At 50.4% G+C, this 15,304-nt stretch overlaps 1 protein-coding gene across 3 annotated transcripts in view; it reads left to right on the top strand.

The window, feature by feature from the left end:
* The first annotated feature begins 1,800 nt into the window (after positions 1-1,800).
* ZFP64 (ZFP64 zinc finger protein) overlaps positions 1,801-15,304 on the top strand; it is a 72,658-nt gene continuing 59,154 nt past the window's right edge. Inside the window, exons 1-2 of one of the 3 annotated variants that reach the window (XM_043883207.1) lie at positions 1,801-2,014; positions 5,004-5,243. In XM_043883207.1, coding sequence (XP_043739142.1) covers positions 1,969-2,014; positions 5,004-5,243 — 286 coding nt within the window. In that variant the 5' untranslated portion in view covers positions 1,801-1,968. The remainder of the gene's footprint in view (positions 2,015-5,003; positions 5,244-15,304) is intronic. The other 2 variants (XM_043883206.1, XM_043883205.1) reach the window with 2 other exon arrangements.

The following is a 15,304-nucleotide window of genomic DNA, read 5'->3' as shown; positions in this document are numbered from 1 at the left end:
AGACTCGCGGTGGGACCGGTGGGCGGGGTGGCCTGTCCCCGTCTAGCGCATTGTCACGCAGGACTGTAGCACCTGCCAGTCCCCCAGGCTGGAACTGCCCCCGACGCCGCGGCCTCATTCAAACATTGCTTGCTCAGATAGGCCAAGAAGCCACTATCACAGCCTTGTTTCATGTCTTCTGAGATCATGTCACTCTCAAGAAATTACACTGCTGATCTGACTGTTTAGTGTGGACTGCATCGCTAGCCACCATCCAAGTTCTATCAGAGCAGGAAGTAAATAGTCAGGATCACCCTTGTACCTCCAGGGGCTAGCACGCTGCCCTGCACGTGGCAGACGCTTGTAAGTAAATCGCTGCTGGAGGAATGAGCAAACCCTCAACGGAAACCGCAGGATAATTCCATCAGTCATACTCGCCCTATTTACTTGGGCCTACTATGTGCCGGGCACGAGGCCAAGTCACTGGGGATAGATACATCAGCGAGGCAAAGAGGTTTTTATTAATTCCAGTTTCTCGAGGATTTATTGAATGTAAGGGGCAAGGGAAAACAGGTAATAAATGAATAAATCTGTATATCTGTCTGTGAAGTGAAGTGAAGTTGCTCAGTCCTGTCCGACTCTTTGCGACCCCATGGACTGTAGCCCACCAGGCTCCTCCGTCCATGGGATTCTCCAGGCAAGAATACTGGAGTGGGTTGCCATTTCCTTCTCCAGGGAATCTTCCCAACCCAGGGGTCAAACCCAGGTCTCCCGCATTGCAGGCAGGCGCTTTAACCTCTGAGCCACCAGGCAAGTGCTATATCTGTCTGTAGAGATAGACAAATTAGATAGACTACAGATAGAAGGACAGACTGGTAGATACAGGTAGAGATACTCCAGATGACCATGTTAGATTTGATAAATTCTAAGAAGATAGAGCAGACCAGAAAGTAACAGGGGGAGCCACTGGATGGAGGGACAGCAGGATTAGAACAGGGGGGGCTAGCCAAGAAGGGCCTCTCTGTGGATGGCATTTGAAATCAAGACCTGAGGGCGTTAGGCAGGGTGGCAGGTGGATACAGAGGGAACAGGAAGCACAAAAGCCTTGAGGCTGGAAAGAGCTTGGGGCTGGCGCCTGAGGGGAGAGGGAACAGCAGGTGAAGTCAGACGAGCGCGGGGTCAGATCGTGGGGAGCAGCGCCCACGGCATCAGGAACTTCACCTTGTCACTTAGAAGGCTGGTCCTCGGGCCTCCCCCCGGACCCACCGAGTCAGAAACTCTGGGCTGGCCCCGCGGCCTCCGTCCTAACAAGCTCTCCGGGTGGTTGTGACGCACACAAGAGTTGGCGGACCCCCGGGGCCAGGGGTCTTGCCCCAGCGACCGATCCCAGTTGCCACCCAAGCACGTGAGCACGGTCCTCTTTATTTCACTCCTGGGCAGGGGGCCCGCCCCACGCACCCAGCCAGCTGCTGCCGGCTCGGTCGTCTTCTGCAAACCACTGGGGCGACCCGGCTGCCCGGACTCGGCGGGGACCAGGAGCCCAGAGCGGCAGGTGCAAAGGCGCCAGAGCCGGGGTGGGGGTGCCAAACGCGCCGGCCCAGCCCTCCTGGGCGCGGACAGGGGGCCTGCTGCTGCAGCCCCGCGGGGTGGGGGGCGCATCCCTCGCTACCCGCGGCCGCCCCACCGCGTGAGCGCCTTCCGGACCCCGGGGGGACCCCGCGGCCCGGGGCGTCGGGATTGGCCGGCTGCTTCCCCCGGGAGCCGCAGCGGCGAAGCCAGGTTGGTGCGGCCGGGCCGGGCCAGCGCCCTCTAGGCAGCGGAAGTGGCGCTCGCTGTACATCCGTCCTCCCCGCCTCGCGGAGTTGGGAGAAGGAAGGCTGGGGGGGTGGAAAAATAAAAGGAAAAGTCCCTGCACCATGTAGACCCGCGCGCCCCGCGCCCTGGCACCCCGGCCGGCCGGGGACCCCCCTCGCCCCCCAGCCTGCGGCCATGAACGCGAGCAGCGAGGCCGAGAGCTTCCCGGGCTCGGTGCAAAGTAAGTGCTTTTCCGGGCGCAGTGCGCGCTCCGGGGCCCGGGCCCAAGCACGCCTGCGACGCAGCGGGCAGGCCCGGGGCCCCGAAATCGGGGTGACGGCCCGGAGCCGGCGTCTCGGGGACCGCGGCGGGCGCGCCGGGCTGGAGGCGCCGGGGTGGGCCGGGGGCGGGCGCTCCCGACCCGGCGCGAGGCGGGGGCGCTCGCCAGCCTCCAGAGAGCCCCCCGGCAGGGGGCGGTGGGGGAGGGCTGGCGGCTCCGACCATCGCCCACCCGCTCGCGGCTTTCCCCGCCCCCGGCGCAGCCTGGAGGTGGATTTGGGGTAACCGCGGCCACGCTGATGGGAAAACTTCTGTCTCGGTGGCCCCGAATCCTTGAAGTCTGGGGTTCGGAGGACTGCACGAGGTCTGGCTGGCTGGGCTTGCCGGCTTCCTGGAAAGCCTTGTCCACGTTCAAGGTGGAGATCTGAATGGCGAAAGGGGCCGTGGGCGTGTTCTTTGCGTTTTGAGTTTGGGGTTCGTTTTCATTATGATGACAGCCTTTTTCAAGCCCGTGGTGTCGCCGGGCTCCTTGATTCCTTAAGTGTAGACCAGGGGCTGAGCGCGAACCAGCCACCTGGGAGCTCCAGCGCTTATTTTTTAAAAAGGAGGCGGGGGGGGGGGGGGGCGGTGAGGAAGCTCTCTGGGCCCCACCTACCAGGCGGTGGGGCCGGGGTTGAGCGGAGGAGGTTGGCCTTGCCCTGGGCGATTCGGAGGCACAGGAAGTTTGAGAACCCCTGGCACTTGTTAGATGTGACTGTTAACGACTTGGAAGACTCTGGCTCCCAAACTTGTCTATGTGTTCCCTGCATAACTTGGGAAAAGCGCAGATTTCCCTAAACCTCAGTCCCCATTCACCCCACCTCCAATAGACTCGGTATCTCCGAAGTGGGGCTCGGACGTGTCCGTGTTTAAACAACCCACCCCAGCCCTTATTCTGATGCCCAGACAGGTTTGGAGAACTTTGCAAGGATAAAGAGGCTCCTCAGGCGGCGCCAGGGGTAAAGAACCCGCCTCCCAATGCCGGAGACGGAAGAGTCACAGGTTCAATCCCTGGCTTGGGAAGACACCCTGGAGAAGGGCACAGCAACCCACTCCAGTGTCCTTGCCTGGAGACACCCATGGACAGAGGAGGCTGGCAAAGATAAAGGAATTCTTTTTGTTGATGATGCAAAAAAAAAAAAAAAATTAGACCCAGTGTTTTCTATTGGGTCTCAGTTCATTACAGATTTTCATAGGGGATATTTTCAAATTCAAATAGGACCCCTCAGTAATAACCCCATCACGTGACACGCTGGGGACCCCTGTGCTGGCCTTTTACAAGCACCATCTCATTTAATTCTCCTAACCATCCTATGAAGCAGAAACTTCACCACATCTCCTCCCGGATATCAGTCCTCCCATTACGGAATCTCAGCGATGCAGGCATTACGTCTCTTGATTCCTTGTCTTCCTCTTAGCTTGGGCACCTCAGTAGCTACAGGAAGACAGTGTTCCAGAGAAGAGAAATGTCACATCCTTCTATCCATTGATTTCAGTGTTTGCAAGATGGCTTATAAAACCACCATGCTCAGTGCAAAGTATCTTTTCTTAGAAGTCAACCAAATTGTCTTTCTGCACAGAGATGGCTTGTCTTGGTTGTAATGGGACATTGGACATAATGCAAATATTTTATAATTTTTTTAAAAAATTATGAAGGAAGGATGTCAACTGTATATGCACAAAGGTAGTTTTCATACTATTTAGACTCAGGGAAAATTGGCAATACTATACAAACCTTATAGTTAGAAATTATGAGGCTTAGAAAATATGGAATAATGTGTTATCATTAAATAATTATATACATATATATATATAAAGAGATTTCAGTGATAGAGCACAATGCTTGTACCACAGTATGGGGGAAAGATTAATTTACAATGCACTCTGATATAAACAATTTTTAATTGAAAATGAATGGAAGAAAATATTTTGTAATGTTCATGGTAGCCATAGGTGGGAAGACTGTAATTTTCCCTCCTTGCTTCCTCTCTCCCAAATTTTCTGTTATCAACATGAATTTCCTTGTAATAAGGCAAAGAAAACTTTTAATATAAAAATTCAGTTTGTCTTATTAGTTAGAGACTTAGTCATTGTATTTCTTTATTTAATAAACATTTATATAGCGGTTTCTAATATAGTGCCAGGACTATGGTAAGCACTTTGCAAGTGTTAAATACAGTATTAATTCTTGATATTGTTTACTATAGTGAAATAATGTCTGTCAGGAATTAATTTTGCTTACAAGTAACTAAACTGAACTATACTGGCCTAATTAGAAGTCTGGAATTGATTGATTCTAGGGTTGATTTAGGGGATCAGTGAAGTAAAGTTTTGTAGAGATCTTACTGTTTACCTCATGTTACAATATGGCTGCAGAAGCACCTGGCATCACATCTGCATTCAAGGCTGAAGGGAGATGAACAGTGCCAACCATGTCAGCTCCCTTTTTATCATGTTTTTCCCTGAAGCTCCTCCAGCACTGTGCTGGAGGGATTCCCAAGTTTGTCATGAACCAAAATTATTCAGGCTAGTGGTTCTCATGATGAGGGAGAGGGTTGGAATAGTGGGAGCATTAGTTTTCATAATGACTGAGAAGTACAATTACATTTTATCTGAGATAGGAGATGGTCCTTTGAAGTGCAGGGTAGCCTCTTGAAGTGCAGGGAAGAACCTTCTTGCATGAAATACCACTAGTGCCCCCACAGGGAATAATCAGGAGCATTACTTGGGTGGGTGTGTTGCTGCTGGGCAGAACTGAGGTTCTGTGTGCAAGAAGAGGAGAGTGGAATAGATATTGGGCCAGCAGCTAGCCACGTCTGCCACCGTGCCCGTTTTTCTTACGTGGGTCTGGTGTGTGTTGTCATTCCAAGCTGTCTGAAATTAACCTGTGGCTCCCCCTTTGTCCCATGGAGTTCCAGGTGGCACAACAGTGCTGGTGGAGCTGACTCCCGACATCCACATCTGTGGCATCTGCAAGCAGCAGTTTAACAATTTGGACGCCTTTGTAGCTCACAAGCAGAGTGGCTGCCAGCTGACCAGCACGTCTGGGGCGGCGCCCAGCACGGTCCAGTTTGTATCGGAGGAAACGGTGCCTGCCACCCAGACCCAGACCACCACTCGAACCATCACCTCCGAGACCCAGACGATCACAGGTATGGTTGGGGGGGTGGGGTAGTCACTTAGAGTTGGCCTGGCTGTGTCCCAGACGCCTCTACAGATCTTGTTAAAAATATAGACATCCAGGGCCCACCCCCTAGGATTGCTGATTCATTATTTTTAACAAGCTCCATGGGGAAGCTAGCTGCCTGGCTAGGTTTGGGAACTGCTAGGTTAAAACATTAAGTGGTAGCAGTTATAAATTGTCACATGCTAAACAAAACTGCCAGACAAAAACCAGGTTTTTAAAACAAAACCAAAAAAAACCCCTATATACCAAGAAAAAAATACTTGCAGGAAATGGTAAAAAAGGAAAAAGTGGTTATTTGGGGTGGTGGAAATAAGTGTGTGATTCCTGAATTTGCATTATTTGTGTAAAGGACAAAAAAATGTTTAAGAAATTTTTTAAATCTATAAACAAGTATTGATGACTCCCCTTCCCTGTGCCGCCAACCAGAAAAACAGAAAAGTTCATCCAAGTTCTTGGTCGTGTCCAAAAGAAACCGCAGATGGATCCAAAAGTTAAATGTGCACAATGAAACCGTCAAAGTTGTAGGAAAAAAACTATACACACGCGGAGACACCCACTCACTCACACACCCCTATGCTTACTCCTTTCTAATCTGCCTTAAGGGACAAGACAGATCACTTTAAATATAGTAAGTCACCCATTTATGAGATAGTTGGTAGACACACTGTTGGATCCTATGGGAAAATAGAGAATGTATTTGATAGCTAAAGGCATTCACATTTTTAAATCAAAAAATATATTTATTAGTACAGTGCCTTCCAAAGAAAGCAGATTATAGGATTGCCCCCCCCCCCAAAAGAAAAAGAATTGTTATGTAGTTGCAAATAAAGTTACCATTTTTCCAAAGTAAAAGCAATGTATAAAAAAAGCCTGAAGACAACTGGGGGGAAAAAAATGCAGTACATGTGACTACAGCCTAATATCCTTCATATACTAAAAAAAAAAAAAAAAAGTCCTAAAAATCAATCAAAGGACTAAGTGGAAAAGTCAGCAAAGAGCAGCAGTTGCTGCTCAAGAGCCAGTAAGTAGACAAGGATGCACCATTGCCTCATCATCACTCAATAATAAAGAAATGCAAATCAAATACTGCTTCCCTTTCCTTTCTGGAGATATTCATTCAAATAAGCCAGGAAATTTTGTGATATCTTTCAAACTTTAATTCTTACATTTAAAATCTTTCGAATTTTAAAATATACACATTTACCCAGTATGTGCGCTTTTATAGGTATTTATCCTATAAAACTTGACAAGTAAAAATGTACAAGGGTGTTTACGGATATACTGTAAAGAAAATGGAACCTTTGTAACATATATGTCAGGAGGAGATTAGATGAATAAATGCCACAGATAGATAATGAATAATAACCTAATAATTAATTCGATGAATAAATTCAGACAGTGGAATGTGACTTAGCTCTGAAAAGGAGAGCTAGATCTGTGTACCCACATAGAGTCTCAAGGTAAATATAAACAGGCATATATATGCACACATATTATATTCAAGGAAAGCTTCTAGAACAGAAATGAGGCAGGTAATGTTAAAGAGAGAAGTCACCTCTGCAAAAGTCGTTAGGGGATGGTGGGGACTCTGGTGAAACAGAGAAGGTTGCTCTTTGGATTCAATCAGTTAGATATTTGGGTTTTTCCGAGAAACTGAAAGATGTAAAATTTCGCAAATTTTAAAACTTTGTTAGGAAACTTCCCTGTCAGTTCAGTGGTTAAGACTGTGCTTTCACTTCAGGGAGTACAGGTTTGATCCCCAGTCAGGGAACTAAGATCCCACATGCCAGGCGACGAGGGGGAAAAAAAAAACTTTGTTGGTCAAACAAAATACATCTGGAGCTTGATCGAGCCCATCAGCCACTTCTGACTTGTTTTCAATGTTTTGCAAACAGTTAATTGGGAGCTAAGATGTGGAGAACCTCCGAAGTGGGGGTACCAGCTTCTACCTTATCAGTTGTACGTTGATGCTGTGTCTGAATTTTTTGGCAGCAGGTGAAGTTTTGTGGTTGTTTGATTAATGCATTCAAAATCACGTTTCTGCTGAGACTTGTTAAGCATTAAAATATAATTGATCACCTCACAAACTTTAATCAGGTTACCTTGAGGTCTTCCCACTTTTTCCTGAGTTTCTCTTAATCTCATCTTAGAGGAAATCACCAAGAAAGTGTTCGAACTGAAACCCACCTTAGAGATGAGCCTGGTACCACCTTCTCATCTTAGAGCTGGACAAAGTGAAGCTGCAAGTGGAGATGAGAGATGGTCAGGGTCCCAGCACAGGTCCAAGACAGTCCTGGGACTTACGTCCCTTGGCCTTTGCCCTCATGGTCTTCTCCCTGAAGATTTAGTGTTGGGTTATCTGTTCTCAGAAGCAAACTCCCAGTCACCCCGCACACCAGTGTGAAGCCTGGGACCCGAGGCCCCAGCGCAGGGAGGCCTCAAGGCCCTTCATCCGTGGCCATTGCATCTTCCTGGGCGCTGAGCCTTCACTGATGCCGTTCCCTCTGCCTGAAACGCCTTTCCCGCCTTTGCCCGGCTGACGCCAGCTCAGGCAAGGCGGTTCAGGGCCATCTGCACACGGGACCTGGCTCCGTCTCGGGACACCCCCTGCGCTCTGAGCCACAGTAGCCGTGATGCTGTCCTTTCTGTTTTCCGAACGAGCCGCTTTACCCTGGGCCTTTCTGTGTGTTGCTCCCTCTGCCTTGAACTGACCTAACGCTGGCGCGTGTGTCAGAGCTGGGCTTAACTGCATTGCCTCGAAGAGCCCCCCCGAGACCACACACATGTGCGCTGTCCTCTCCGATCAGGTCCCTGTAACTAAATGATCGTTTGCAGAACAAACTTGAGGTCTGTCCCACTGCTGAACCGTAAGCGCCATGAGGTCAGGGGCTGCCTTTGGACCCCCAGCCTCATTCCCGGCACGGGTTCTGTGTGGATGAATGCACGGGGGCCCGCGTCTCACGTCCACTGGTGAAGCTGACCCCACACCACGTAACCGCCCCTTCCTCTGTCCTAGTTCTCGGCTCGGAGACCTTCACCCACCTCCTGGCATCTCCACGGCCCCGCCCTTGTTCACGGTAGCCGTGCCTGTTTTGCCGACCGCCCTATATCCCTAGGCACCCACTGCTGGAGGTTCCCCACCACACAGAGCTGACGGGGGCGCCGCGCACCGGAGACGGGCTGCTGGACCTTCATCCCGGCCCGCAGCCCTGGGCTCTGGGCATGTCGCTCACTCAGTATTCCTCGTCTGCAAAAAGGGATTATTAAAAAGGGTACCTAATACTAGTAGGTGCTTCCCAGGTGGCTCAGGGGTAAAGAATCTGCCTGCAATGCAGCAGACGCAGGTTTGATCCCTGGGTTGGGAAGATGCCCTGAAGAAGGAAATGGCAACCCACTCCAGTATTCTTGCTGGGAAATCCCATGGACAGAGGAGCCTGGCGGGCTACACAAAGAGTTGGATGTGACTTAGTGAGTAGACAACAAACAAATACTATTGGGTTGTAGAATTAGGTGCCTAATATCATTGGGTTATTGTGAGACTCTGCAGTAATCCAAATAAAGGACCTGGGACAGTTGTTGGACTCAGTAAACGACCGCTTTTATTAACATGAAGGGCTTCCCTGGTGGCTCAGCTGATAAAGAATCCGTCCGCAATGCGGGAGACCTGGATTCGATCCCTGGGTGGGGAAGATCCCCTGAAGAAGGGAAAAGCTACCCACTCCAGGATTCTGGCCTGGAGAATTCCATGGACTGTATAGTCCATGGGGTTGCAAAGAGTCGGACACGACTGAGCGACTTTCACTTTCTTAGCATCAAGATGAGCGCACACCTGACGTTAGCAGGACGCTGGGTCTCTGCCTGACCCAGCTGCTCTCCCTGCGTGTGCCTGCAGCTCTGCCCCCAAACAAGCAGCATCTTGCTTCCCCCCGCCCCCATTCTTCTACAGTGGTTGTTTTGGTTTGCTGGGTCCAGCTTCCCCAGAGTTTGGGCTTCAACGTTGCAGCAGCAGCAGTTTGGACCGGGGTCCCTGGGGATCTTGTTAAAGGTGCTGGTGCCAGGGCTGCACCTCCGGATCCGCCTGGCTGAGGCGCGGGCATCTGCATGTTTAACAAGCTCCCCGGGGGTTCCAGGCCTCGACCCAGCTGGAAAGGTGCTCACCACCCGGCCCCCACCCTGGCAGATTCCTCTCGATACCCGCACCCAACCCTTGTCCAGGGCCCTTGGTCCCTCCTCAGTCCTTGATTAAACCAGACCCTTCCTCCTGCTCAGCCGCTTCGGTATTTGCGACCCCATGGACTGTAGCCCACCAGGCTCCCCTGTCCGTGGGATTTTCCAGGCAAGAATACTGGAGTGGGTTGCCATGTTGGGTATAAAGTAAAATTTATTCTCTGCCTGCTAGCTTTGAAAGCTGCCTATCATTTGGCGTTTGATTTGAGAACTTCTCTATAAAAGCAGTAAAATTAGATCTTGACGCTGGTGGAAAAAACTAGCATCCTGCATGCATTTTTCTGAGTTCCCCCGTTGAAGTCATGGGGCCTGGGGTCAGGCCCCCGTGTTAAAGTCTTGGCTGCAGAGGGCCTTAGGAGCTGTGTTATAAGAGCTTGTGTTGTCTCCTTTTTAAAGTGGGGACAAAAATACGTAGAAAGGCCATGGAACTTGGTAGTGGAGAGAGTCTGGGTTCCTGAGTCAGACTGCCTGTCTGGGTTCAAATCCCAGCTACATCACTTCCCATCCAGGTAACCTCGGGCAGGTGACTTAGGGTCTCGGGGTCTCCATTTGCCCAGCTGGAAAACGGGAGAGTGATGATGGCACTCACCTCAGAGGGTCGCTGCCAGAGGCTCCCACATGGTAGAGACTCCAGCTGTCAGCGTTAGTTCTCATTACTTACTTACTGAACCAGAGGACTGTAGAAATTAAGTGAAACGGCACATGGAAAATTTTACGCAGGCCCTGACTCATGGCAAGCCTCCAGACAGTATTAGTTGAATTATCACTGACTTTTCCTGCCTCTTCTGGTTCATTCCTACTTTCTTAGGACCCAGGTTAAAAGTCACCTCCACCTAGAAGCTAGCCATGATTTCTCCCTCCATTCCCCACCCCGAAGGTTAGGTTCTTCACCGCTTCCTCAACCAGCACTTATCACAGTTGCCATCAGTTTATTTGGTAACAAGCAGTCTTTAGTCAGAGAAGTGAATTTAGATGTTCCTGGGATCAGGCAGGGGCAGCAAATACGGCAGCAGGTCAGCTGTGAGCGGGAGTGGGCGTCGCTGGGAGCTGGGTTAACTCCCCGGGCGCGGGCCATGCTGTCCCGCTGCTGAAGAGAGTCCAGAACGTCCACGTGGGACAGGGCAGCTCTGACTGCAGGGACGGGCTGAGAACAGAACTCTGTTATCCTGCCTGAGCCTCAGCGCCCCGGGCGCCCCTCCTGCCCCGCCGCTCTGCTGCGCTACCGATTTTATCTGATGCTCCAGCCTTCTCTGCACCTCAGCACGGTCACTAAGACATCAAGTCATAGGCTTGTCCCCGCTTCCTGACAGCCTCCAGTGCAGGCTTCCTAGACGCCTCCTCGCGGAATCATCTACCACGAGCCCCAAACATCTAAAACTCTTATGTGCCTCCAGGCACCCTCTGACTGAGACCCTCCACAGCCCCCGTGGGGTGAGGGCTCCCCTACTGTAAGGAGTAATCAACTTATTCAACTACAGGTGTGTCCCTGGTGGTCTTTGGCCAGAGGTCATTGACCTGGGGAAGACCCAGCCCACCTAACTGATGTTGAAAGCCTAAAAAACAGAATTATCTGAAGGCTCAGTTTGGCCTGTGGGCCTCAAAGTAGTGGGTTGTTTTGTTTTCTTTTCTTAATTTTAAATGACCCTTATTCTGTATTTGCAAAACAACTAATTAATAGTAAGCAAGGTAGTGGTTTAACTTCTAGTTTACTAGACTATAATCTCCCTGGTTTAGTCACTAAGTCGTGTCCAACTCTTGCGACCCCAGGGACTGTAGCCCGCCAGGCTCCTCTGTCCATGGGATTTTCCAGGCGAGAACACTGGAGTGGGTTGCCATGTCCTTCTCCAGGGGATCTTCCCGACCCAGGGATCGAACCTGGGTCTCCTGCACTGCAGGCTGACTCTACCGACTGAGCTACGAGGGAAGCCCCATAATCTCCCTGGAGCAGGGACTAATCAGTCTTGCTTTCCGGCCACCCAGCAGCAGGCCTGGCACATCCTAGGCGCTCAGTAAAAGTTACCAAGTAAATGCAGGAGGGGGCGCAGTTCGGATTCAACTCGTTCCAGTCCATGAGGTTCATGGCATGGCACCGGCTCCATCATGAGGGCCCGGTGAGGGCAGCTCTGGGACTGGCGGGCGCCAGATGCTGGAGCCAAGATAATAGAGATGCTTCCCTTGGAGGATTCCAAGCTTGTCCGGGAGCAGAGGAGAACTTAGTTGTAAGATATACAAGCCCAGCCATGTGTGACAGTACCCCCTCGTGCAGAGAGTTCATGGAGTAGGCTGGTCTTGGCGGGGAAAGCCACGGGGAAAAATGATGAGTGATCACACGCATGATAGACCTTGAGAATCTCACCGGCCTTTGGGAGGAAGACAGCGGGAGCGGGGCATATCCTCCCGATGGTCTGGAGGTGGGGAAGCTGATCCCTGCTGCTGAAGGGGAGCTCTGACCACAGTGGCTGGAGATGATATAGGGTGTATGGGGTAGCAGCCCCTGCTTTGATCTGGCCTTTATTCTGAAGGAGCTAGGGAGCCACTGAAGGTTGTCGAGTGTGTGAGCAATTTAGTAAAACAAACTAGGTCGTGAGTTGCCTGGAGGATCCGGCAATAATAATAGTAACAGCTAATTCTTGTGTGTGTGTGTTAGTCGTTCAGTCGTGTCTGACTCTGTGACCCCAGGGGCTGCAGCCCGCCAGGCTCCTCTGTCCATGAGATTTCCCAGGCAAGAACGCCGGAGTGGGTGGCCATTTCCTCCTCCAGAGGATCTTGCCCACATCAGGGATGGAACCCACGTCTCCTGCACCGGCAGGCGGATCCTTTACTGCTCTGCCACCTGGGAAGCCCGGCTAATTCTTACGTGCTGCTTGTTATTGTGCCAAGCAGTTTTCTCACTGTGTGAAGCAGGTTTCCACAACTTCAGTTGTTAGCGAATTTAACGTTTAATTCAAAAAATTAAAATTTTGCAACATATATTAGATACTAATAATCATTACCCCGTTTTACCCATAAGGAACTAAAGCACAAAGGCGTTAAATAACTTGATCTAGGTGACAGAGCCAGATAGGGGCTGGAAGCCAGACCTGGGGCTGGAAGCCAAGCTCTCAGACTGCAGAAGCTGTGCGTCTGGCCGCCCCTCAGCACCCTTGGTAAAGTCCTCATCGCAGTCTTTCTCGCAAGAACCCGCTGGAGCTTCAGTGAAAGACGGAGATCCCCAGCCTCCTCCTTAACAGCCCCATCTGGGTGGTTCTGAGCGGGGTCCTGGGAGTCTGGGCCAGTCAGTGAGGCTCAGGTTAGTTCAGATGCTTTTGGTTGCTCTTAACACTAAGCTTCAAGAGGGCTGGAGTGTGAGGTTCTGCTCATCCCAGGATAAGAGCTGGCCGGGCAGACCCAGGGTTTCTGCCTTGTCTTGCTCTCCCGGGCCGTAATGCTCCTCATGGCCACAAGGTGGCTGCTTTCCTCCTCAAGTCTTCACTCAGCCCAGCTCAGGGATGCGGAAAGGGACCTTCTCTTTAACAGAGAGGAAATGCTTCCCTAGGAATCCCAGGTTCTATTGGCTGAGATGGGTAACAGGCCCAGTTCCACTGTCTCGGTGTAGCCAGGCCAGCAAGGGTCATGGAGAAGGGGCTTAGCTGTGGAATTCAAGCCCAAAGCCCTTCTGGCCACCCACTCTCCTGCCACTGCCCTCCTGGAATAGTCTCGGGCAGCAGTTCTCAAAGCTGGTATGCAAAAGAATGGAAAATGTGTGTAAATTACAGCTATAAATATCCCCAGACCTCGCATCAGAATCTCTGCTTCCTGATCAGTTTTGAGAACCACTGGGCCAGGAGAGAGGCAGGAAGGAACTCTATCTTGGCAGTGTCTAGAACTCTGGACACTATCGGTGGCGATGTCTGGCACATGGGTGCTTCTTTTTCCAAAATAGATGATATGTCCACAGCAAACCACAGTGTCTTTGTCCCGGTTCCGAACCGCAGGGCAGGCAGGTCTGATCGGTCCAGCTTCTGTGCCCGTGTCTGCCCCCAGACCAGCCGGCTGCCGCAGAGAGAGGGGCAGGGGCAGGAATCAGGAGCTGCCGTTGGCCTCAGCCCTTGGAACCGGGACCTGCAGATCAGGTGTGGATGACATGAGGGGAAACCCTTTAGAAGAGCGTGAGACCACCTTTCCTTACAGAATTCCTTACAGAATTCTCCCAGGAGTGAATGCTGAGTTTGATTCACTCGAATCACGACCCCTAAATGTGAGCCGTGAGCATGGACAGTATGGGGAAAAGCAAACAGTAGATTTAAGTATGTGACTGTGAAGGAGTAGCCTTGATTTGTAAAGATCATTTACAAGTAAATGAGAAAAAAGTCAAAATTTAATAACAAAAAATTAAAAGACAGAGCTAATAGCCTGAATAGGCAGTTCATAAAGAACATATGTGAATGAATAAAATATAGTGAAAAGGGATTCTTTACCAATTATGAAAGAAATGCAGATTAAACTAAAATGATCTCATATTGTCCTGTCAGATAGTCTGTGTGATAGCCAAGGTGAAGGGGAGAATATATATTGATTTAGATTTCCCTGAAGGTCTTATAGTTATGAGTCACCAAGCCATAAAATGACCATTCCATTTTGACCCGGTTCTTCAGCTTACAGGAAGGTATCCCGAGAAACTAAAGAGATAAGTTAAAATTTTTGGATAGCTGTTATTTATAAAGGTAAGCCCCTAGAAACCAATGCAATGTCCAAAAAAGAGGAAAGGGTTCATTTAGCTGGGACGGCCAAAATGGTGGCACATTATGTAGCCATGAGAAATGGTGTTTTGGATGAATTGATAACGTGGCAGCATGCTTTCATACAGCAAAACTGTTTAATAAAATTGTTTAATCATTTAATAAGAAAGAAAAGAATACAAAATGATTGAAGCCGTGATCTCAGTTCTATATTTTTAAAATCTATGTAAAAAGAATCCGTGAGCCATCTGATCCATCACTAACTCAACAGGTGTTCCTTGAGCCCCTGACCTGTGCCAGAATCCTGTGAGGCTCTAGGAGACAGTGATGGAGGGAAATACACGTCCTCACTGGGCTCATCCAAGCGAATGGCGGAGAGGAAGGTCATCAGATACTTCACCACGTAGCTAGTTAACAGCAGAGATGAGTGCTTCGGGGAGAGTACAGAATTCCGTGAGCGCGTCATGCAGGGGGCACGTTGCCGCGTGGGGACAGCGTTGCTCTGCTTTTCTTCTCCACGCTTTTCTGTGCTCCCTGGATATTCTCCAGTCTGCGTTTTCTTTTGTGTTGACAATATAATACACTTTTAATTTTAAAAAAGAGAAAAGGATTAAAACTGGAGTTTTTAACTTGAGGAAGAGAAAGAGAAGCCAAGGGACTTGGGAGACGTGGACGACCTCAGATACTCGCTTCCCACGAGTATCTGACGACCTCAGATACTCGTGGCAAGAGCTGCAGGGGGCCCCTGTGAGCTCAGCGGGCCTCAGACACCAGTGGGTCCTAAGCTCAGAGAGCGGTTTTGGCTCCCTATGAAATTCATGAGACAGTCTTACTTTTTAAGCAACATCATGAGTGAATAACTGAACACCCGAGGTACTCCTGCTACAAACCGAGACTGCATATAACAAGCTGTGTGTTTCAGAGGTGCAGCTGGGCACAGCGGCAAGCCAGGGAGAGCCCCAGAGTCAAACAGAACCAAAAGCAGGGGTGAGGCTGTGAGCTGCTGGGGGTGCAGGGAGGGCGTGGGGGCTGATCCAGAAACACTGCACTTGATTGTAAGAGCCACCCATGGGGGAGGCGA

This window comes from Cervus elaphus, chromosome 23 (genome assembly GCF_910594005.1).
Source record: "Cervus elaphus chromosome 23, mCerEla1.1, whole genome shotgun sequence".
Classification (NCBI taxonomy): Eukaryota; Metazoa; Chordata; class Mammalia; order Artiodactyla; family Cervidae; genus Cervus; species Cervus elaphus.
Note: the sequence above shows the minus strand (reverse complement) of the source record. Positions and strands in the feature narration are given on the sequence as shown.